The sequence below is a fragment of the Trichomycterus rosablanca genome, chromosome 9, assembly GCF_030014385.1.
Source record: "Trichomycterus rosablanca isolate fTriRos1 chromosome 9, fTriRos1.hap1, whole genome shotgun sequence".
Taxonomy (NCBI): Eukaryota; Metazoa; Chordata; class Actinopteri; order Siluriformes; family Trichomycteridae; genus Trichomycterus; species Trichomycterus rosablanca.
The window spans coordinates 31,505,833-31,531,248 of record NC_085996.1 but is presented as its reverse complement, the minus strand read 5'-3'; the positions used below and the strand labels follow the sequence as shown (position 1 = coordinate 31,531,248).

The 25,416-nt window shown below is 39.9% G+C and overlaps 1 protein-coding gene across 1 annotated transcript; it reads right to left on the bottom strand.

The window, feature by feature from the left end:
• Positions 1-12,640: 12,640 nt before the first annotated feature.
• LOC134320878 (opsin-5-like) lies at positions 12,641-25,123 on the bottom strand. The gene is made up of 4 exons (XM_063002516.1): positions 25,054-25,123; positions 17,726-18,019; positions 15,620-15,945; positions 12,641-13,006 (listed from the first exon to the last, which is right to left on the bottom strand). The coding sequence occupies exons 1-4, from the start codon at positions 25,121-25,123 to the stop codon at positions 12,641-12,643; spliced, it is 1,056 nt and encodes a 351-aa protein (XP_062858586.1).
• Between the last annotated feature and the right edge of the window lie 293 nt (positions 25,124-25,416).

Genomic DNA, 25,416 nt, shown 5'->3' with positions numbered 1-25,416 from the left:
CGTGGGGGAACATTGGGGGAACGTTCGGGGGGGGGGGGGGGGGGGGGTGTTGGGGGAACGTTCGTGTGCAAACGTTGGGGAAACGTTCGTGAAGGAACGTTGAGGGAACGTTCGGGGGGGGGAACGTTGGGGGAACGTTCGTGAAGGAACGTTGGGGGAACGTTCGTGGGGAAACGTTGGGGGAACGTTCGTGAAGGAACGTTGGGGGAACGTTCGTAAAGTAACGTTGGGGGAACGTTCAAGGGGGGAACGTTGGGGGGAACGTTCGTGTAGAAACGTTGGGGGAACGTTCGTGAAGGAACGTTGGGGGAACGTTCGGGGGGGAACATTGGGGGAACATTCGCAAAAGAACGTTGAGGGAATGTTCGTGTGGAAACGTTGGGGGAACGTTCGTGAAGGAACGTTGAGGGAATGTTCGTGGGGGAACGTTCGGGGAACGTTCGGGGGGAACGTTGAGGGAACGTTTGAGGGGAACGTTGAAGGAACGTGAGGGTGGAACGTTTGGGGGGAACATTGAAGGAACGTGAGGGGGGAACGTTGAGGGGGGAACGTTGAGGGAACGTTTGGGTAGATTTTTGGGAATGGTTGGGTGAATTGTTGAGGTAATGGTTGGGTGGATCGTTGAGAAAACGTTTGGGTTTTCAACAATTCACCCAACCATTCCCTCAACAATTCACCCAAATGTTCCCTCAACAATCTACCCAAACGTTCCCTCAACAATCCACCCAAACGTTCCCTCAACAATTCACCCAACCATTCCCAAAAATTCACCCAAACAGTCCCAACAATCTAGCCAAAAATTCCCTCAACAATTCACCCAACCATTCCCAACAATCTAGCCAAAAATTCCCTCAACTGTTGAGAAAACGTTTGGATGGATTTTTGAGAAAACGTTTGGATGGATTTTTGAGAAAACGTTTGGGTGGATTTTTGGAAACGTTTACATTACACGACAGGAGATACCTTAGAAACAACTTTCTTTTTCTTAGAATAGCTCTTTTTTTTTTTTTAAGTAAAAATAGTTCTTGTGTGAAGCTTTTGGAACATGTAGCTTTGTCTCAGAAGTGTCTTTTGTTATTACCTTATGGGATAAAAAAAATATGGAGATATATATCGTATATCGCCGTTCAGCGAAAAAAAATCGAGATATTATTTTTGATCCATATCGCCCAGCCCTAAGTCCGAGTCAAGTCACGAGTCAAAATAATATACACAAAACATATATTGGAAATGTAGCGTAGAAATAAACAAATAATTTGTAAGTTCAGATAAAAACAACAACAGATTAGCGACTGTATTTTGCCTTTTTACTTCATGCCTTTACTTTCCTACGTACCAGTTAAAAGCTTAAACTGACGTTTTGTTTTCATTGCAAATTATGTCACAGCGGCCAAAATCCCAAACACAGCAGAAAATCCATAACCACTGCTTACCTTACCGTACGTTGTTCCAGATGCTATTAAATTTATAACCCTGTGTCCCATTAGGAATAGAATCTGTTATTTTGTAAATGTGCTTATAATTAAAAACCTCCAAACTTTTCCCAGTTGTGAAGTAAAACACGAACTCGTTAGAAAGCCAATCAAGAGTTTCACTTACAATCATCTGTGTGACGCTGCAAACCAAATACATGCAAATAACAGCATTTCTTACTAACAATTACAATCAGAAGGTCTGATTGGTTCAGAAAGCGTTTTTTTTCAATCATTAGCGCCAATTCTGTAGGAGCGTTTCATTCACATTATCTGCTACTGTGAAGTGCACTAAGAAGGGGAATTCCACCATTTTAAGTAGGGAGCCGGAAGCTGGCTGGAACATTTACCCATTGCGTGCGTTCTGGGTTAAAACAGCTGGAGCATTATTAGAGAGCAGAAAATGACATGATCAGAATGATGTCGGATCATATATACTGTATATATACAGTGCCTTGCAAAAGTATTCAGCCCCCTTGAACTTTTCAACCTTTTGCCACATTTCAGGCTTCAAACATAACGATATGAAATTGTAATTTTTTGTGAAGAATCAACAACAAGTGGGACACAATCGTGAAGTAGAACGAAATTTATTGGATATTTTAAACTTTTTTTAGAAATAAAAAACTAAAAAGTGGGGCGTGCAATATTATTCAGCCCCTTTACTTTCAGTGCAGCAAACTCACTCCAGAAGTTCAGTAAGGATCTCTGAATGATCCAATGTTGACCTAAATGACTGATGGTGATAAATAGAATCCACCTGTGTGTAATCAAGTCTCCGTATAAATGCACCTGCTCTGTGAGAGTCTCAGAGTTCTGTTTAAAGAGCAGAGAGCATCATGAAGACCAAGGAACACACCAGGCAGGTCCGAGATACTGTTGTGGAGAAGTTTAAAGCCGGATTTGGATACAAAAAGATTTCCCAAGCTTTAAACATCTCAAGGAGCACTGTGCAAGCGATCATATTGAAATGGAAGGAGTATCAGACCACTGCAAATCTACCAAGACCCGGCCGTCCCTCTAAACTTTCAGCTCAAACAAGGAGAAGACTGATCAGAGATGCAGCCAAGAGGCCCATGATCACTCTGAATGAACTGCAGAGATCTACAGCTGAGGTGGGAGAATCTGTCCATAGGACAACAATCAGTCGTACACTGCACAAATCTGGCCTTTATGGAAGAGTGGCAAGAAGAAAGCCATTTCTTAAAGATATCCATAAAAAGTCTCATTTAAAGTTTGCCACAAGCCACCTGGGAGACACACCAAACATGTGGAAGAAGGTGCTCTGGTCAGATGAAACCAAAATCGAACTTTTTGGCCACAATGCAAAACAGCTCATCACCCTGAACACACCATCCCCACTGTCAAACATGGTGGTGGCAGCATCATGGTTTGGGCCTGCTTTTCTTCAGCAGGGACAGGGAAGATGGTTAAAATTGATGGGAAGATGGATGGAGCCAAATACAGGACCATTCTGGAAGAAAACCTGTTGCAGTCTGCAAAAGACCTGAGACTGGGACGGTGATTTATCTTCCAACAAGACAATGATCCAAAACATAAAGCAAAATCTACAATGGAATGGTTCACAAATAAACGTATCCAGGTGAAAATGGCCAAGTCAAAGTCCAGACCTGAATCCCATCGAGAATCTGTGGAAAGAGCTGAAAACTGCTGTTCACAAACGCTCTCCATCCAACCTCACTGAGCTCGAGCTGTTTTGCAAGGAAGAATGGGCAAAAATTTCTGTCTCTCGATGTGCAAAACTGATAGAGACATACCCCAAGCGACTTGCAGCTGTAATCGCAGCAAAAGGTGGCGCTACAAAGTATTAACGTAAGGGGGCTGAATAATATTGCACGCCCCACTTTTCAGTTTTTTATTTCTAAAAAAAGTTTAAAATATCCAATAAATTTCGTTCCACTTCACGATTGTGTCCCACTTGTTGTTGATTCTTCACAAAAAATTACAATTTCATATCGTTATGTTTGAAGCCTATTAATCACACTTAACTAATTTTGCTGACTTTTGTTGTCCATAAGTCCATTTTTGCGAGTCACGAGTCGAGTCAGAGTCATTTGAAACATTAACAGTTCATTGTCATGTAGGATCCCAGTAGAAATTGACACTTTCTGGTTAACAGGCAAGAGCTAATTTGACTGGTTTTGACTGGTCTCGATTTGACTGGTCTCGAGTCCGAGTCGCACGTAAGTCCCACACACAGCGACTTCAGACTCGACTCGGACTCGAGTCACTCTGGCTAGAGCGGCAGGGTCCTTCATCAAACTGTTGCTACAAAGTTAAAAACGTTATCTATTTTATATGACTGATTCATACAACCTTTAGCAAAGGGTGTGTGTAAAACATCAGAACTCGTTTGGCCATGTAGTGTATGTTTTAGAGCAAAACCAGTCAAATTAGCTCTTGCCTGTTAACCAGAAAGTGTCAATTCTTACTGGGATCCTACATGACAATGAACTGTTAATGTTTCACACTCGGAGCTGAGCATTGGAGCCTAACTAATGAATCTGACACTCTTTAAAAACTGTCCAATTAATACAATTACTCACGCTGACCTTATGACATCGACATTGTTAGGCAGCTTGTTACTTGCGTATCATATGCAGCAGCAAATGAGACCCGTTGTTTTTCAGATTTTTCTTGGCAGTAAAAATCACAGTATTTTAATGTGAAGGAGGTTTATATAAATAATACAATGCATCAACAATGTAATGCTTTTATTTAAAGTACCTTGATCATAAACCTGATCATAAAAATGAGATATTATATCCATGTAGATGTTAAAATTAATGAAGAGCGTCGTTAGTGTTACCGTTGTTTTGACCAGTGTACTTAGTGCTAAAATCCTTTTTTTCTGGACCCTCACTAATTAGGTTGTTGATGGTTTCCTACAGGCACTTTAGATTTCTCTCTCAAAAACATAAAGGTGTATTGACCGCTGTGTGTGTGTATAAGTGTGTGATGCTCTGCAATAAAATGGCACCTTATTCAGGATTGTGCCCAGTGTGTTTGTGGCACTGGATTCAATGTGATCCTAGATAGCAGAGACAAAAATTCTTTCCTGGCTTCTCCTGTTATTTTATTTAATTTATTAGGATTTTAACTTCATGTTTTACACTCTTTGGTTACATTCATGACAGAAATGGTAGCTACTCATTACACAAGGTTCATCAGTTCACAAGTTTTAATGTCAAACACAGTCATGGACAATTTTGCACTTGCATGTCTTTAAACTGTGGGAGGAAACCGGAGCTCCCAGAGGAAACCCACGCAGACACAGGAAGAACATGCAAACTCCACACAGAAAGGACCCGTACCACCCCGTCTGGAGGTCGAACCCAGGACTTTCTTGCTGCGAGGCGACAGTGCTACCCACTGAGCCACCGTCCCGCCCTATCCAAGATTGTGCCTATTGTGTTTGTGGCACTGGACTTACTGTGGTCCTGGATAGCGAAGAGAAAAAACCTTTTCCTGGCTTCTCCTCCTAAGGGTCGCCACAGCAGATCATCCGACTCCGTATTGCACCGTCCTGAACACACTCCTCTGTCACCTCAACGACCTGCATGTCCTTCTTGCTGGCCTTCAATTTTTTCATCCTGCCTGGAGATTCCATCCTCAACACCCTTCTCTAATATTTCCTCTGTACATGTCCAAACCATCTCTAACTTTGTCTCTAAAACATCCCACCGGCGCTATCTCTCTAATAAACTCATTTTTAAATTGTCCATCCTCATCAGTCCCAGCAAGACTATGGCATTGTTATCTCTCTTGTGTTTCTCAGTGGCGCCGCTCCCAAACCATACAACAGAGCAGGCCTCAATACTGTCTTATAAAATACAAGCAAATGAATTAAATGTGGGCGGCACAGAGGCTAAGTGGGTAGCACTGTCGCCTCACAGCAAGAAGGACCTGGGTTCGATCCCCAGGCGGGGCGGTCCGGGTCCTTTCTGTGCTGAGTTTGCATGTTCTCCCCGTGTCTGTGTGGGTTTCCTCCCACAGTCTAAAAACATGCAGTCAGACACAACACTATTTACCCAGGCTCGAGATTGGCAACAAAGGGTGCACTAATGTGTCCTCCCTAATGGCTAGGTTCATGTACCTTTTGTGTTTGTGAGCACAGCCTGGGATAGGGATAGGCTCCAGCACCACCACCCTCGCGACCCTGAGTGGATAAGTGGTTAAGACAGTGAGTGAGTGAGAGAGAAAAATTAAATGTCTTGGATGACTTGTCTACAAAAGTGCATTTTTTTTTTTTAAAACAAACAGGTCACTGGTCATTGCACATGCTATTAAGATAGCTAAAAGGATTTGGGTTTTACCGCTAAGCTCTCTTTAAACAGCTTTGGACCAGATGTCAATATGACCAATACTGTTTGTGTGGAGAGCTTTAAGTACTAATCCACCAGCAGCTTGATTTGACATGTGAAATGCTAATACATGGCGGTATTGATGGTAATTACAATGCAGGAGAAGCTACACGTGCCTGCTGCAGTCACAATCCCATATTAGTCAGACTTGCTGCTGTATTTCAGGTTAGAAGGATATTTTAGTCTTTAATCCTGTCAGATACAATCCAGTTCCTATTGACGTTTTGTTCATGTCATCGGTTCTTATTTTGGTCAGAGTGGAACCAGAGCCTGATATACACCGATCATGCATAACATGACCAACTCCTTGTTTCTACACTCACTGTCCATTTTATCAGCTCCACTTACCATATAGAAGCACTTTGTAGTTCTACAATTACTGACTGTAGTCCATCTGTTTCTCTACATACTTTTTAGCCTGCTTTCACCCTGTTCTTCAATGGTCAGGACCACTACAGAGCAGGTATTCTTTGGGTGGTGGATCATTCTCAGCACTGCAGTGACACTGACATGGTGGTGCTGTGTTAGTGTGTGTTGTGCTGGAATGAGTGGATCAGACACAGCAGTGCTGCTGGAGTTTTCAAACACCTCAGTGTCACTGCTGGACTGAGAATAGTCCACCAACCAAAAGGTATGTACTGTAGATAAACAGATGGACTATAGTCAGTAATTGTAGAACTTCAAAGTGCTTCTATATGGTAAGTGGAGCTGATAAAATGGACAGTGAGTGTAGAAACAAGGTGATGGTTTTAATGTTATGGCTGATCAGTGTATAATCCAGAAGGACAAAGGGAGAACATGCAAACTCCACACAAAAAGCACCCTGGCTGTCTGAGCCCTGGCGGCACCTTACATGGCCTCCTCAATTACTAGTTTTTAACATTACAAAGGCTTAATAGGAAATTGTGAATTGCAGACTGTAAATTACATTTTCTTAGTTCGAAACCAACTGAAGGATGTTCTTCCTCAGGAATACTTCCAACTTTCCACCAAACCATTCAGAACTTGTACATTAGCCATCCAAACAGGATTGGGGGTATTCTGAATGCACCCAAATGCAGTATACATGTAAAGCGTTTCAAATGCATTCCTAAAGTATTCTAAGAACTGCACATCAGAAGCACCAACAAATACCCCAGAGTGAGCCATTGATGCTATTTCCTCAATACTGTCTCTAAAGTAGATTTTTTATACAACCTTAGATACAGTACGAAAGTAAATATAATACATGGATTGAATTCATATGATGAAATGCAGAATTTTACTTTAGAGCCATGGTCAACAGCTTTCTGATAGTTTGATTATTCATCCCAGAGTTTAATGCATCTTGGCCTTTAAATGTTACATGAAGTAAAGGGAACATTCAGTCCACAAAAAATACTTCATTCAGATGTGGACATTTTCACATTAATAAAATATATTCCATCAACACAAGGGTGACTCGCCGTTAGTTTACTTTGGACAGTGTGTTTGATAAATATGTATATAATCTATGTAGTTATGTATTTCAAGCAATATTTCAGGTGTTTATAGACATACATTAAAAGCCCAAGCAAAACAGACCTGTTTCCTGCCTAATAGTGATTTTTCTCTGTCAGAAAAAGGTATTTTAAGAGTTGGGGAACATGCTTTTACCTTTCCTCACTCACACATTTGCTCTGCATATTTCAATCTGTTATAACCCCAAATATGTTTTTCGATAAGATGACGGATCACCTGAGAATGAGTCCATCCATGATTGATGAAAAAAAAAAAACCATCACATGGCTTTTCCGTTGGGGAGCAAAATGTAGTTGAAACATTTCACAAAGAATATTTTGTCAGTGCACTTTAGTTTCTAAATATTACACAGACACACCCTTCTCATACTGAGAACTGGATCAATTATAGTGCCAACTATAATTACACACCGATCAGCCATAACTTTAAAACCACCTCCATGTTTCTACACACATTGTCCATTTTATTGGCCTTACTTACCATATAGAAACACTTTGTAGTTCTACAATTACTGACTGTAGTCCATCTGTTTCTCTGCATGCTTTGTTAGCCCCCTTTCATGCTGTTCTTCAATGGTCAGGACCCCCACAGGACCACTACAGAGCAGGTATTATTTGGGTGGTGGATGATTCTCAGCACTGCAGTGCACTGATGAAGGTCTAGAAGATGACCAACTCAAACAGCAGCAATAGATAAGCGATCGGCTCTGACTTTACGTCTACAAGGTGGACCAACCAGGTAGGAGTGTCTAATAGAGTGGACTGTGAGTGGACACGGTATTTAAAAACTCCAACAGCGCTGCTGTGTCTGATCCACTCATACCAGCACAACACACACTAACACACCACCACCATGTCATTGTCCATGTCTGGGTCCTTTCTGTGTGGAGTTTGCATGTTCTCCCAGTGTCTGTGTACGTTTCCTCCGGGAGCTTTTCTCCCACAGTCCAAAGACATGCAAATGAGGTGAACTGGAGATACAAAATTGTCCATGACTGTGTTTGACATTAAACTTGTGAACTGATGAATCTTGTGTAATGAGTAACTAAAGTATGAATGTAACCAAAGTGTGTAAAACATGACGATAAAATCCTAATAAATAAATAAGATTCAGTCAATTTGATCTTTATTTATCTTGTACATTATGTTAAAGAGACACGTGTTTGCTCCATGTGTAACCTTAAAGTGCACATGAACAACTGAAATGCATATTTTAAATGGTTCATTTATAATATATAACAATATGTTAATATAATAATATAATCTATAATAAATAACATGGAAATATCTAGACAGCATCTTACATACTTAAGAATTTTTTTTTTTTTTAATGATTCTGGACAGGGTGCCAGCCCTGGGCCTGCTCAGTCACAAATGCTCACAACAAGAAGCATGAAAGGTGTGGCATGAAACCATGGGATCCAGTCTGAATGCTAAGACTCAAGAGCTATGAGAAATCTATTGTTAAATACTGCTTATTATTTGTAAAAGTAAAATAAATAACATTAAAAATATGACAAATACATACAACAGTAACAGGTCATAACACAGAATGTGCTTAATACATTATAAATAATACTGACATCTGCTGGCACTTAAATACGCAGTCATACATAATAGACAATAGCAGAAAGAAACAAACAAAATCCAGTGAATAAAGGGTTCAGTATTAACAACTGTTTAATTTAAAATAGCCATTCCACCAACCGACATACCGGACAGAAATGTAAATGTATTTTGATAGGTTTGGAGACTAACACTCAAATACTGAAATACTAGTTTGTAATTGTGTCAGATGCACATGATGTTTATCCAATAGATCTGATTTTTATATTAAGCAGAAATAAAGTTGAAAGGCAGTTTAAGAAAGTAATAAAGACACGTCAAGTTGTGAACAGATCAGGCATCTATTACAATAAAGTGACATACAAAGTCTCACAAAGCAAGTAATTTTCATGCATTACAAAAATACACATTTAAATAATTTTTTAATGATTTAATCAAATATGTTTCAGTATTTATATTTCAAGTCCATTTTATTCAAGTTCTTGCTATGGTGGTAATACAATAAATGTGAAGCCTCTGTGCTGTGGCTTTTTCATCTCTTTACAGAATAACACATTAAAGTAGGTTTACCAGCTACCAGACATTGCATTATTTTTTGTAAATAAAGCATATTTATCAAATCACAAAATAAGACTAAAACAGACAACAGTATAAGATCATAAAACAGGATGCGCTTATACAAAAATTATGCTAAATGCACAGCTTGATACATAATAAATAATACCGACAGTACATCTGCTGGCTCTTAAATACGCAGTCATACATAATAGACAATATCAATAAGAAATAAACAAAATCCAGTGAAAAAAAACTGTAGATCTTTTAAATAACACAATAAAAATATCATGAAACATTCAGACAACATCTGTATACATTTAAGGTCATTCAAAACCACAAACAAACAAAATACTAAAATGATGTGACTGCTAGCACACGAGTGTATAAATATTTTCTCATATTCTCAGTTCTTTTTATCTGATAGAACTTCATTTAGGGTCTCCAAACTAGTAATTTACATAACAACCATTGCTTACTACATGTTTTAATCCATCACTTTCTATAACTCTGTATACTGTACATAGTAAATGGCTAAAATATGTGGGTACCCTGCACTGCTAATAAAAGCAGAGTTTACGCAGGAGTTAAGCTACTGGACATGCAATTACTTGTACTGTATTCAGTCACAATTGTAAGTAACTTTGGAGGTTAATCAATTCTGACCTGTGTCAGACTAGCGTTCACTGGTCATCTTTATGTGCTATTATGGTAAAGTGAAAATATCTAGTAGCAACAACAGCTCAGCAGAGGACAGCTAAATACTGAACAGGGTAGCACGTAAACATGCATTAGCATGATTAGCATCAATGCAGAGGCATATACTGGGATTTTAGATTGACTCATGCTGCCATTGAGGAGATGTCTTTTTTCCACAAAATTCTGGATTCTAATACAACAGTACATTCATTCTGCATGCAATACAAGTGTGGCTTTGTAGCCACAAAGTGTACATGCTTGACTGGCCTGTCTGCAGTCCAGATCTGTTTCCTATTGAACATGTTGTGCATTATAAAAAGTGTCCTCAGTTCCCAAACCATTGATAAGTTGAATCAATAGGAAAGGTGATGGTAAACAGTGATAATCACGCCTCTGTCCCACCTTTTTTGAGTGTGTTGCAGGCATTAAATTCTAAATATGTTTATATTCACAAAATACAATAAAGCTGATCAGTGAAACCAGTGGAAATGTTTTCTTTCTACAGTACTTTCAGTTAAATTTAACCATTAGTTATTGCATGTACCAGTGAGGTGTGCCAATCAGATTTGTACCAGATGCTGATCTGGGTGAGGTAAGCATTGATTAGAATAAGTTACGTTGTTAGACCCACAACTAAAAACCAAACATACAGGTAAACAGAGACCCAGACAGCTGAATAAAATATTTGTTTGAACCACGGTCAGGTTTAGGGTCTTTAGGGTTTCTTTTTATCTGAGGTACGCCAGCTACATGAATACTGTGTTAAATCAGAACACCATTAATAGTGAAGAAAACTGCATTGTAATATGCGGCGTAAAGTTACTTAATTATTACTATAAAATATTTGGTTTACACTTGACATGCTGGTGTTTAGGTGCATAGTTTTTAAGCAACAATCTTCCTTATCATACTGGTTTTGGCACAAAAATGATGCAACCAAGACACCTTTTGTCGTCTGAAATCTGGACTCTTGACATCACACTAGTGACCAACAAACTGTCATTTTAAATTTATGTGAAGGCAAAAAACACAGTATAAAAGGGAAGGGAAATTCCAACAGGTTTGTCAAATTCCAGATTTAATAACATTGCAAGCCTTTTGTTAGTAAAACAGAATTAAATAGAATTGTTTAATGTCGGCTTAGTTTACAGTCTAATGCAGAAAGATCTTGGCACATCTGGTGTTACATCAGTGAAATTAGCATTGTTATTAAAGCAGAACTTACAGTAAGTCTGTCTTTTAGTTATGCTGTAATAATTAGGGGTGCCAGAGTCTAAAGCTACCCTCTGTAAAACTGACATTTTACTCTTAACAATTTCACATTGTATCTACATCTGTTGTTTTACCCTGAGGTGGCTCTGATGGAAACCTGTTTACCCTCGAGGTTAAAGACTGCAAGTCGAGACTGCAGTGCCAACAATGCTGCTCCCACTAGATGGGATGGGTACCTGGCGTGTTTGCACCAAAAATGTCCAGAACTTACAACCGACTTTATCACAGACTGGACTGAATAATGAAGAACTCCAATTATTTTTTTATGTTTTTGCTAGTTATACCTTTCAGTTCAATTAAATTTTGTGTTTGTATGATTTGTGTAAATCCTATTTATTTAAAGTATCCTCCAGGCCACCCAGGAAGGATGCGTCCCTGCTGAGTCTAGTTCCTCTCAAGGTTTCTTCCTGTAATTTTAAGGGAGTTTTTCCTTGCCACTGTTGCACTCAGCTTGCTCAATAGGGGTTTTTGGTCTGTCTGCCCTGGATTCTGTAAAGTTGCTTTGAGACAATGTTCATTGTAAAAAGTGCTATATAAATAAATTTGACTTGATTTAAATTGGGGGTTGTTTCGGGGTGGGAGGGATGACAATCCTGTGTCTTGTAGAGCTTATGCAATGGGTTGGTCATCATGCTAATAAGTCACAGCTTGTATGGATGCGGTTGGAGTGCTATCCCTCACTTTCTCAAATTGGTGGCTGTTTGAAAAGCTAGATTTAGTAACCAGGTCAGAAATTGGGGCGTAAACAGGTGTAAAATTAGGTATTATGAAGTGATGAATTGTTAATACAGTTTTTTTCTATTTGTAAATTATCCCTTGTGTAATAATTCCACAATATTTTTTATCTAAAGTTGTTTTTGTATTTTGTATCACATGTAAACTACCAAACAAAACCAAAAACAGAACAAGACTATTGATTAGACATAATAAGCCAGCAAGCTACATAAATGATTCCAAAAGTTGTGTTAAGAATCGCTGCTGGTATCACTTGACATCAAGGTGTAAAAAACCAAAAGCAGGCAGTTTTTGTGCTTCATTCAGTCCCGTTATACCGCTCCACACACGTAAACCAGCGTGAACTGAATACTCGTCCGGCGTTTAAAAGATTTATTCAGGAGCCAGTATGAGGGCTGTCAGTATTCCCCTAACCAAATGAACAAATTAAAAATTAATTTCATACAAAGCCACATCACTATTGATATTCCACAGATGTGAAGTGTGTGTCGGCATCTCTGTTCACCTGAAACGTATGCTTTCCTCTAGGCTTGTCTTTGTTTTCTACACCCACTAGATAGATGCCCTTCTCTGTGCTCTTGTTTGATTGACAGCTTTGGTATCTGCTGCACAAATGGAGAAGCTGTTTCACTTCCTGTTTAAAAGATTTGCTGAAGATGTAGTAGATTAACGGGTTGAACACAGTGGAGGATTTGGCAAAGAGGCAGGGCAGCATGCTGACTAGGGGGGAAATGAGGGAACTGGATGAGTAGATGGACCACAGAGACACTATTCCATATGGCGTCCAGGCACCAATGAATCCAACGCTGATCAGCATGGCAATCTAGATGCAAAATGCAGAAGTCTGTGTTAAATTGACGAATACCCCCATGCTTAAATATAAACACTACTTTATTATTTATAACACTACATAACAATGTGTTATAGAAAAAGTTGTGTGTAAAAATGTACTTATGAAGAGCACAAATAAAGCACAGTTATATACACTGATCAGCCAAAACATTAAAACCACCTCCTTGTTTCTACACTCACTGTCCATTTTATCAGCTCCACTTACCATATAGAAGCACTTATATACAATTACTGACTTCAGTCCATCTGTTTCTCTTCATACTTTTTTAGCCTGCTTTCACCCTGTTCTTCAATGGTCAGGACCACCATGGAGTAGGTATTATTTGGGTGATGGGTCATTCTCAGCATTACAGTGACACTGACATGGTGGTGGTGTGTTAGTGTGTGTTGTGCTGGTATGAGTGGATCAGACACAGCAATGCTGATGGAGTTTTTAAACACCTCACTGTCACTGCTGGACTGAGAATAGTCCACAAACCAAAAATATCCAGCCAACAGCGCGTGGGCAGCATCTTGTGACCACTGATGAAGGTCTAGAAAATGATCAACTCAAACAACAGTGGGCGGCACGGTGGCTAAGTGGGTAGCACTGTCGCCTTACAGCAAAAAGGTCCTGGGTTCGATCCCCAGGTGGAGCGGTCCGGGTCCTTTCTGTGGGTTTCCTCCGGGTGCTCCGGTTTCCTCCCACAGTCCAAAGACATGCACGTGAGGTGAATTGGAGATACAAAATTGTCCAGGACTGTTTTCGATATACAGTGTATCACAAAAGTGAGTACACCCCTCACATTTCTGCAGATATTTAAGTATATCTTTTCATGGGACAACACTGACAAAATGACACTTTGACACAATGAAAAGTAGTCTGTGTGCAGCTTATATAACAGTGTAAATTTATTCTTCCCTCAAAATAACTCAATATACAGCCATTAATGTCTAAACCACCGGCAACAAAAGTGAGTACACCCCTAAGAGACTACACCCCTAAATGTCCAAATTGAGCACTGCTTGTCATTTTCCCTCCAAAATGTCATGTGACTCGTTAGTGTTACTAGGTCTCAGGTGTGCATAGGGAGCAGGTGTGTTCAATTTAGTAGTACAGCTCTCACACTCTCTCATACTGGTCACTGAAAGTTCCAACATGGCACCTCATGGCAAAGAACTCTCTGAGGATCCTAAAAGACGAATTGTTGCGCTACATGAAGGTGGCCAAAGCTACAAGAAGATTGCCAACACCCTGAAACTGAGCTGCAGCACAGTGGCCAAGATCATCCAGCGTTTTAAAAGAGCAGGGTCCACTCAGAACAGACCTCGCGTCGGTCGTCCAAAGAAGCTGAGTGCACGTGCTCAGCGTCACATCCAACTGCTGTCTTTGAAAGATAGGCGCAGGAGTGCTGTCAGCATTGCTGCAGAGATTGAAAAGGTGGGGGGTCAGCCTGTCAGTGCTCAGACCATACGCCGCACACTACATCAAATTGGTCTGCATGGCCGTCACCCCAGAAGGAAGCCTCTTCTGAAGTCTCTACACGAGAAAGCCCGCAAACAGTTTGCTGAAGACATGTCAACAAAGGACATGGATTACTGGAACCATGTCCTATGGTCTGATGAGACCAAGATTAATTTGTTTGGTTCAGATGGTCTCAAGCATGTGTGGCGGCAATCAGGTGAGGAGTACAAAGATAAGTGTGTCATGCCTACAGTCAAGCATGGTGGTGGGAATGCCATGGTCTGGGGCTGCATGAGTGCAGCAGGTGTTGGGGAGTTACATTTCATTGAGGGACACATGAACTCCAATATGTACTGTGAAATACTGAAGCAGAGCATGATCCCCTCCCTCCGGAAACTGGGTCGCAGGGCAGTGTTCCAGCATGATAATGACCCCAAACACGCCTCTAAGATGACCACTGCTTTATTGAAGAGGCTGAGGGTAAAGGTGATGGACTGGCCAAGCATGTCTCCAGACCTAAACCCAATAGAACATCTTTGGGGCATCCTCAAGCGGAAGGTGGAGGAGCGCAAAGTCTTGAATATCCGCCAGCTCCGTGATGTCGTCATGGAGGAGTGGAAAAGCATTCCAGTGGCAACCTGTGAAGCTCTGGTAAACTCCATGCCCAGGAGAGTTAAGGCAGTTCTGGGAAATAATGGTGGCCACACAAAATATTGACACTTCAGGAACTTTCACTAAGGGGTGTACTCACTTTTGTTGCCGGTGGTTTAGACATTAATGGCTGTATATTGAGTTATTTTGAGGGAAGAATAAATTTACACTGTTATATAAGCTGCACACAGACTACTTTTCATTGTGTCAAAGTGTCATTTTGTCAGTGTTGTCCCATGAAAAGATATACTTAAATATCTGCAGAAATGTGAGGGGTGTACTCACTTTTGTGATACACTGTAATCTTGTGAACTGATGAACCTTGTGTATCGAGTAACTACCATTGCTGTCATGAATGTAACCAACCATTAATTATTCCTGTTGCCATGGTTACATATGCTATTACATTTTTTGACCACACCAGTAACTTCAAATAAAAAGTAATGCACACATCAGTCTAACATTAATTAATATTTTTTTTAAACTCACCAACATTAGTCGGCGCTGCATCTTAACTCTGTTCTGAACAACGTTACCATTGTCTATGGTCTTGTAGGAGATGTAGAGTCGGATAGCGATGCCAAAGTAGCAGCAGACGATGACGATGGTTGGGAGGACCAGGTTCATGGTGAACATAGAGAGGACAAATGACGAGCCATGTTCTTTCATCTCAGCCCAGGCCAGTGTGCAGGAGAGGCCGAAGGGCTCGGGGCCATATGCCCCCCAGCCCAGCAATGGAAACAGAGCCCAGAGTAGAGCATATAGCCAAGTGCCTGCCAGCATCACCTGAACCCCTCGTTTACTGATCTTTTCACCTGAACACACATACAAGCACATTAACCACTCAATCATGCTCTTTAGTTGTTATTAAATAACACAACCTTTTGATGCACATGCACATGTTTCCATGAGATTAATTAGCTTACATACTTTAATTCCAGACCAACGGTCATTAATTAGATTTGACATGGGGTCAAGTTCTCACTGAGCAAACACTGTTTGGAACAGACACTTAATTTGCTGGTATTAAAGCAAGTAAAATAAATAAAAACAATCAAAAGCTAACTATCTTTATCAGTTTCTAATTAGTCAACTTCCTTCCAGGCAGATTGCTTCCCTTACCAGTACAAAGCAGCCAACTGTTGGGAAGAGAAGCAATCTGCCTGGAAGGATGCTGACTAATTAGAAACTGATGTAGATTGCTATTTATTTTCTTATGTTCAAAAGAATTAACAAATGACATATTTTTATGGCATTTTACAAAATGTTCCAGTTTATCTGTATATGGGGTTTGTTTACTCAGTAATTAATTCATTTATTGTATGTTTTACCACAGCTTTATCCTGGTCAGGGTCACAGTGAGTGCAATTCACTGGGCAAAAGGTAGGAAACACCCTGGACAGGTCGCCAGTCCGTCACAGGGCAAACACACACCTAGGGTAATTTAGTCTTTGGACTGTGGGTGAAAACCAAAGCACCTGGAGGAAACCCACACAGACATGGGAAGAACATGCAAACTCCACACAGAAAGGACCCACACAGAAAGGACCCAGATCACCCAGACCTTTTTGCTGTGAGGTGACAGTGCCTATATGGGATTTGTATTTTACAGTAATGACATACACCAACCAGGCATAACATTATGACCACATCATGACCACTGATAGGTGAATTAAATAACTTTAGTTATCTCTTTATCAAGTCACCTGTTAGTGGGTGGGATATATTAGGCAGCAAGTGAACATTTTATCCTCAAAGTTGATGTGTTAGAAGCAGGAAAAATGGGCGAGCATAAAGATTTGAGTGAGTTTGACAAGGGCCAAATTGTGACGGCTAGACGACTGGATCAGAGAATCTCCAAAACTGCACCTCTTGTGGGGTGTTTCCGGTCTGCAGTGGTCAGTATTTATCAAAAGTGGTCCTAGGAAGGAACAGTGGTAAACCAGTGACAGGGTCATGGCCAGCCAAGGCTCATGGATGCACAGGGGGAAAGAAGGCTGGCCCGTGTGGTCCAATCTAACAGACAAGCTACTGTAGCTCAAATGCTGAAGAAGTTAATGCTGGTTCTGATAGAAAGGTGTCAGAATACACAGTGCATCACAGTTTGTTGCGTATGGGGCTGCTTAGCCAGAGACCAATCAGTTAGGAACATGGTCATAATGTTATGCCTTATCGTGTATAAATCTTTTTGTTAGTAGTAGCCAAATCCTTACATTCAATTCTAAGTCTGGGATTGATTCCCCAGCTGGGTGGCCAGGGTCCTTTTTGTGTAGAGTTTGCATGTTCTCCTGTTTCTCTATGGGTTTCCTTCAGGTGCTCTTGTTCCTCCCTCCCCCACAAGTTCAAAAACATGCAGTCAGACCAAATGAAGCAACTACAAATTGCCTTAAATGTGTGTGTGTGTGTGTGTGTGCGTGCGTGCGCGAGTCTGCTCTGTGATGGACTGGTGACCTGTCCTTGATGCTTCCTGCCTTTAGCTCAGTGAATCAGACCCACTGTGACGAGCGGCAAAACAGACAATGAACGAATGAATGAATAAATCACTCGGTAGCCCCTCAGTTTTGAATTGCAGGTATACAAACTTGCAGTACTCACCGTGAGTCTGTAGAGTTAGAGACACAGTAAAGCGTACTATAGCCATTACTGTCAAGGTTGCTATGCTGGCTACTCCAAAGAAAAAGCCCATCAGGCCATAGTAGATGCAGGTGGAATTTCCACCCAACCAGGAATGATTCCAAGAAGATGCCACAGCTAGAGGGTACATAGAGATAGCAGCACCTAGATCTGTTACTGCCAGGTTCACACTTAGAAGTTCTGGAGGCTTCATCTGAGATGATCTCTTGTACGCCATAACCAGGACAAGCAGGTTTCCCAGAATGGATAAGATTGCTAGATGTGAAGAAAAGGAAAAGAGAGCAAAACTTGTTATGGTACTGTTGTGGAATTTTATGTATATAGTATACATTAATCAGCCATAAAATACCATATAGAAGCACTTTGTAGTTCTACAATTACTGACTGTAGTCCATCTGTTTCTCTACATACCTTTTTAGCTTTTCACCCTGTTCCTCAATGGTCAGGACCCCCACAGGACCACCACAGTGTAGGTCTTATTTAGGTGGTGGATCATTCTCAGCACTGCAGTGACACTGACATGGTGGTGGTGTGTTAGTGTGTGTTGTGCTGGTATGAGTGGATCAGACACAGCGCCCTGTGACCACTGATGAAGGTCTAGAAGATGACCAACTCACACAGCAGCAATAGATGAGAGATTGTCTCTGACTTTACATCTACAAGGTGGACCAACTAGGTAGGAGTGTCTAATAGAGTGGACAGTGAGTGGACATGGTATTTAAAAACTCCAGCAGTGCTGCTGTGTCTGATCCACTCACACCAGCACAACACACACTAACACACCACCACCATGTCATTGTCACTGCAGTGCTGAGAATGATCCACCACCTAAATAATACCTGCTCTGGGTGGTCCTGTGGGGGTCCTGACCATTAAAGAACAGGGTGAAAGTTGGCTAAAAAATATGTAGAGAAACAGATGGACTACAGTCAGTAATTGTAGAACTACAAAGTGCTTCTATATGGTAAGTGGAGCTGATAAAATCATAATGTTATGTCTGATCGGTGTATATTATAAATGCATACATGCCAGTTTTGGTATTTTATGATTGCTGATAGTATTTTAAGACTGAATGATTAATGAAAAAAGCTATTTTATAATTTCTTTGTTGGTTTTGCATTTGGTTTGTTCTGCATTTTAAATAGCAATCCCACATTTACAAATCCTGGAAATGCTTGTTGTAGTGTCAGAGACTTTGAATAAAAACATTAACCTGTTTCCTTTTTTTAAACTTCTCACGTCTCCAAATCACAGTAATTGCCAGAGCTGTTCTGTTTTAAAACAAAATTGATCACATAAAACTGTCAGTCAATATCCATTCTGTCCATTGTTCCCAAGCTTGCCGCTCAATGGCACAGCCACCAAAAAAACAGTTCTACCATGTATCGTGTAAAAGACGACAGGTGTCAAAATGCACTTAGCCTGCCACAGAACTTAATGCAAAACACTTTGGTCAAAATTATACACTTCAGAATTATAGACTAATACCAATAACAAGGTTGAAAGCAAACAATATCAGTTTTTTTTTTTTTTTTTTTTTACAACAAACCAGAAAGGTTGTTTGGATGAAGCAGCTGATAAAAATGAAAAAAACAAAAAAAACAATCACATGAAGACTTCCAGCATCACCGTCACCTAATGGACAATCAGAACAAGGTTTTGTTCTTTATGCTACTTCCATTCTCTCAAGAGGTTCATATGGTCTGTTTGAGATTTTCTTTTATTCAGGATGAATCACTTTTTAGGTCACAGCACCATGCTCTCTCAGGACTCCAAAAACCCACTGCCACTTTACTAGAAGCTTGTTGGTAAGAGTGGGAAGGTTCAAAAGGACAAGGTTTAAATTCATGTTAATAATAATAATAATAATAAAAATAATAATACATTTATTTTATGAAGCACTTTCCAGAATATTTAAAGACATTTACAAAAGATACACTGTATCAGAAACTGTAGAAATAAATTACCCCTGAATGAATAAATCAAACAATTACAAATCATAGGCTAAAAGCAGTTTTAAACAAGTAAGCCTTAATCAATGATTTAAATTTCAAAATATCAGAACAATTTTGGATATGTTTGGGAAGAGAATTCCAAAGGGCAGGAGCAGCAATAGAGAAAGCTCTGTCACCCCTGGTCCGATATCCCTCACTCACTCACTCACTGTCTTAACTGCTTATCCAGTTAGGGTTGCGGGGGTGGGGGGTGGATGGTCACAGGAGCCTATCCCAGCTTTTCAATGGGTGCAAGGCACACAATAACACCCTGGATGGGGTGCCAGTCCATCGCAGGGCAGACACACACACACACATCTATAGGGCAATTCTCTAATTAACTTGACTGCATGTTTTTGGACTGTGGGAGGAAACCCACACAGACACGGGGAGAACATGCAAACACTGCACAGAAAGGACCTGGACCGCCCCACCTGGGGATTGAACCCAGGACCTTCTTTGCTGTGAGGCGACAGTGCTACCCACTGTGACACCGTGCCGCCTGATATCTTGTCCATAAAACTGGGGACAAAAGGTTAGAATCATTAGAATGAAGTGAACGAGAGGAAGAGTGAGGATGAAGCAGCTCAATGAAGTAAGAGGGAACCTGCTTATGAAGAGCTTTGTGGGTCAGAAGGATAATCTTTATTTGAATTTGTTGGTTGGGAAACAGGGAGCCAATTAAGTTTCTGAAGAACAGGAGTGATGTGATCATAAGGGCGAGCATGAGTAAGTAAATGTGCAGTAGAATTAAACTTTTTGGTTCTGCTGGGTTTTCTCCAGGTAAAGATGGACTTCCTCTCTATAAGACTTCAAACAATCTAATAACTGCAAGACAAAGTTAACATTTCCTACCATTTTACCCACATCAGCCTTGTCCTCCCACTGGTGGCACTAGAGATCAAGAGGTCCCTGAACTGACCACCCATAAAGAAGCTTAAATAGAGAGAACCCAGATAACGCTTGATGTACCTCCCAGTATGTGAAGTGTAGAAAGAGAAGCAACTTATCCCAGTCATTCCCAGTGCCTGACTTTTTCAACATGGCCTTCAAGCTTTGATTGAACTTCTTAACAAGGCCATCAGTTTGTGGGTAATAAGTCATGGTGCGAATGCCAGTGACTCCTAGATGCTGGAAAAACTTAAGACATAAGACGAGAGGTAAAATTTGTTCCTGGATTAGTAATGATTTTATCATGAAACCCCATTCTGGAAAGAGTTGCACAAGGTGGTGATGGAGCGTATAGGAAATGCTACAGGACATCTTGTGGAAAATCACAAACAATATGTACCTGAACCCAGAGCTGCTCTCCTCAATTAGGCCTGTGATATTTGTAGCAATATGTCTGAATGGTGTGGAAATAATGGGTTCAGACTGCAGAGGTGCTTTATCAGAATAGCAAATGAGTCTGGTCTCTCTCAGCCAGGCCAGACACTATAGTATTTTGACCCAGATGACCTGCCATGGAATAGTGTCTGCAAGATGTAGAATTAAGCTCTTCAACCAGTAAAAATGTTGTTCTTAAAACATTTTACAACTGACCTATTGCTACTTTCTTTTCTCACCTGTATAAAAAACAAGGAAAGTATCCTCTTGCTAAAGTGGATCTATGTTCATTGGGACCTGTCATTGTTTAGTGGTAAGACTGTGGGTAATTTCATTACTTCATCCAGACATTGTGTCCAACATGATTTTTGTGGGCTCTTCTTGCCACGATCAAACAGGATATCAGACAGAGAAGGTAGTGGCTCACCACCATGTCAAGACTAGACACAATAAACCAACAGTCGATTGGACAAATAGACTGAATTAAAAAAAGTCAGCAAGCCTATTCTTGAGTCAGCCATCCCCAGATTATTTTTAGCCATTCAAAGCCGAGTAGGTATTTCCTAGTGTGCCAGAGTGGGAAGGGCACTCAGAGACTCTGAATCGTGGCGTCTCATACAACATTCGCCTCATATGGTCATGTTCTTGCAAGGCTAGTTCTCGGTTCACAAAGCTCATGATTAAGCCTTTGTCCCTGGTCTTGTTGGGTGAAGCAAACCAGTGGACAGTCCGGGACTCTCAGAACCCATCAACAAAACAAGCCTCTAACTTAACTCTATGTGAAATAAGCCCTTAAATAGTTTCCAACTGGTCTACCCAACTCAGACCATACCAGTTCTACTCCTCTGCAAAGACACTAATAACCACAGAAGACAACTGATTAAAGAGTAGTTCAGGATGAATACTTGAAGCATAACAAGCTAAACACCCATGATAAACAAGACTTAAATTAAATAAAAGATAATGTAAAACTAAATGAACTCCCTCTCCAAATGGACCAATTCAACAGGGGTCTACTGAGCATGTCTGAGGCATTATTTAAGGACACCTAAAACACATCTTGGGCCTTTTTACAATTTAGGAGGATGAAATGGAGCTCATGTAAGTATTCTGGCTTGTATAAAGTTTGAAACACAGAGTTCCTCCTGCTATGAACATGATTTAAAGCCCTGTGGTGTACTTTAATTGTACAATGTGAGGTTACTGACCAAACTAAAAAGTACAATTTGAATGACAACAAGTATATGGCAGCATTAGCTGATACAATAGTGAAATAAAGTGTATAAGTTAATATAAAACAAGAATATTGATGAAATGGGACTGAAATAAGGGAGTAAAAGGAAATAAATCCAACTAGAGGAACTAATGTGTCTGTTTTGTCACTATATACACACAAGTACTGGTTGTAACCCTGCACTAAGCAGACAAACACCTTAATAAATTAGACATCTTAAAATGTATTCATACTAGGGCTGTCGAAGTTAACGCGATAATAACGCATTAACGCAATCTCAATTTAACGCGATTAAAAAAAATAGTGCCGTTAACGCAAATTCTAGTTCATGTTGAGACTTGACTGGTAGAACCAACGTTTTAATGTCGGACTTGCCACCGTTGTTCATTTGCGGTTTGTTAAAATAATATAACTGAGCGTCGTAGGGATGCACTTGCATAATAAAGAAATAAATACACGGTATATTCACAAGTTGTCGGGAGCAAAACACTTCATTAACTTAATCTGTTACGGCACTGAATACCGGAGTCAAGCACGCTAGTCCATGAACTATGGAAGCCCCAAAAGGGTCAAAACACACTCACTTCGTGTAGAAACGTCCACTTTTCACATTTCACTTAAAAAACCTTGTTTTCTATAACATTTACACAGATTTTATTTAATGCGATTAATCGCGATTAACTATATGAAATTCTGAGATTAATCACGATTAAAATTTTTAATCGTTTGACAGCCCTAATTCATACACATGCAGACTTGGTTAAAAATAATTAGTTCTGGATGAGGGATGTTTTAAAGTGGTAAATTCTTGGTGAATTTGACCCCAAAGAATAAGGGCAGTAGCTGCAGCTGATTTATTTGTTTTTTTATTCCCTGGACTATTTTTACAGGCTTTAGCTACTCTTGGATAGTGTCACTACTGTTCTCTCAAGTTTCTTTCTATAGATAATGGCTTACTACAGTTTGGAGTCCTATTTCAGACCAAAGTATTTCATTTCTACTTTTTCTACTCTGTTTGCTCTGAATTTGCTTAGATTTGTGGCATAGTGTTCCTGTACAATTTCTAAGGTGACTGCTTGACTTTGATGGTATATTTTGTGATAAGAGAGGTGTATTTTCTACAGGGCTTGTTAAAATCAAGCCTGACTGTTTAACTAATCTGGATTACAAATTGATTTTTGGATTGTGTGACCCAGGGTAGAATTACTCCAACAAGGGTTTTATGGGTGTTGAACAACTTGGTTTTGATTGTTTTACTAAATTTGTTGTTGTATATTGTATATATATCTTTAAAATCTGGGGGAAGACTGGGTGATTGAAAGCTATTTACATTTTCGGCATTTAGCAGACACCTTTATTCAAAGTGACAGAGTGACCGTATACAGTCTGAGCAATTGAGGGTGAAGGGCATTGCTAAAGGGCCCAGCAGCAGTAACCTGGCTTTGTGTTGGGGCTTGAACCAGAGACCTTTTGATTACTAGTCCAATACCTTAACTGCTAGGCTACATTTGCACTCAGTGATATTTAGTGTCAAAAACATAAAATATATATTAAAATTCTTCTTTATAACTAATTTTGTTAATGACAAAGTGGTGTCCACTCATAGCTGGATTAATGGCAAACTATGTAGCTGCCAATGGCCTGATCACAAAATTGAGAGAGAATTCTCTGTTTTCCTAAGTGCTATTTTGAAGTTACACTTTCCATATAGTGACTTGTGGTTGAAATGTATCCTTTCCTTGTAAAGTCTAACAGTACCTGTGTGGCTCCTTTATGTTGAGACTTGCGTATGGGTGAGTTCATTGTAAATAAGTTTCCTTCCATTTTTTCATTGCAGTGTTTATAATAGGGAATATTTATTGTACTGTAAATTATTAATGATTTGACATGTGAATCTAAAGTAAGTCTGTTAAAAGCCAAATTAATAATAAATTAGTGTATTTATTAGGCTTTCAATGAAGACAGTGAGAAGATATGGTAACAGCTCTAACTGTAGAAGTATATAAGGGATAGTAAGGGGTGACGATGTACAGTGCAACAGATGTGCTAGTCAGTATTTGTATACCTTCTGTATGCAGTTCTTCTGCTGGTAGATGTGACAAAATAATCAGACCAGATAGAAGTGCTCAGTTGGTGTATATTATTTGATCAGTGGCTGCAAATGTATTACCTTTAGCTTCTGATTAGATCAAATTCACACGCTCAAAATCGTCTGAGCATTTACTTCAAAGAAAGAGACAAGATTTTAGAAAATGTAACCTAATGGCATAAAATTGGTCAGGCTTTCATGTGATTACTTGCTTTTCAGTTGTGCCAAAAACTAAAAGTCAAGTCTATATTTAAGCAATTATGCTGATTAGAGGATTTGTAATGAAGAACATTTTTTTATTACATCTAGTGGTCTCAGACTTTTAGCCTTTGATTATAAACATTATTTTTACCAGAGATTAAAATTGGTGTTTAAAAAAAAGTCCAAAAGAATATTTGCAACCTTGATCATGGGTGCATTTATAATGTCTCTACAATGTATTAATGCTAAGCCGTGGTAATTTTTCTGTATTTGTTGTTTTTACATTGTGTAATAAGAGCAGATATGTTCAGTTTCAGACAATTGTAGTACCTAAACATGTACATTTAATAGAGTATTAAAAGAGTATTAAAAGCACAGAGGCACAATGCTATGTACCATATGGCATTGCTTCAAAAATAATAATACATAGGAAATAAAGTTTTACCTATAAGCAGTAAAAAAGCCCCAGCTCCATAATCCACCATAGGGGACAGTTTGGATGCATAAATATCCATAAGGAACTGATTGAGCTTCCTTCAAAGCAAATTGGAATGCAATCCAGATAATCAAACAGATGTGTATGGCCTGATGTGTCCTTGTGCTTCTGAGCTGCAGGATAACGTGAACACTGAAATATACTGAGGTAAGAAATGGAACAAAAGGATGCTCCACTGATCCTGTGAGAGTGTATGAACCGTCTAACCACTCCCCCACTCGTCATTACAGATAATGACTCGCATTTATGTTTTGCAAGATTTGGTCTTGCTCTGTACCATCACAGGAAAAAAACCTGACAGGTAGCCTGTGG

What these genes read in the sequence shown, in the direction of transcription:
- LOC134320878 (XM_063002516.1), bottom strand. Translation starts at nt 25,123, where the DNA reads ATGGATATTTATGCATCCAAACTGTCCCCTATGGTGGATTATGGAGCT. An exon ending in GGCTTTTTTACTGCTTATAG is followed by an intron (nt 18,020 to 25,053) that starts GTAAAACTTTAT and finishes CTTCACATCTAG; the next exon opens with CAATCTTATCCATTCTGGGA. An exon ending in TCTAACTCTACAGACTCACG is followed by an intron (nt 15,946 to 17,725) that starts GTGAGTACTGCA and finishes ATGTGTGTTCAG; the next exon opens with GTGAAAAGATCAGTAAACGA.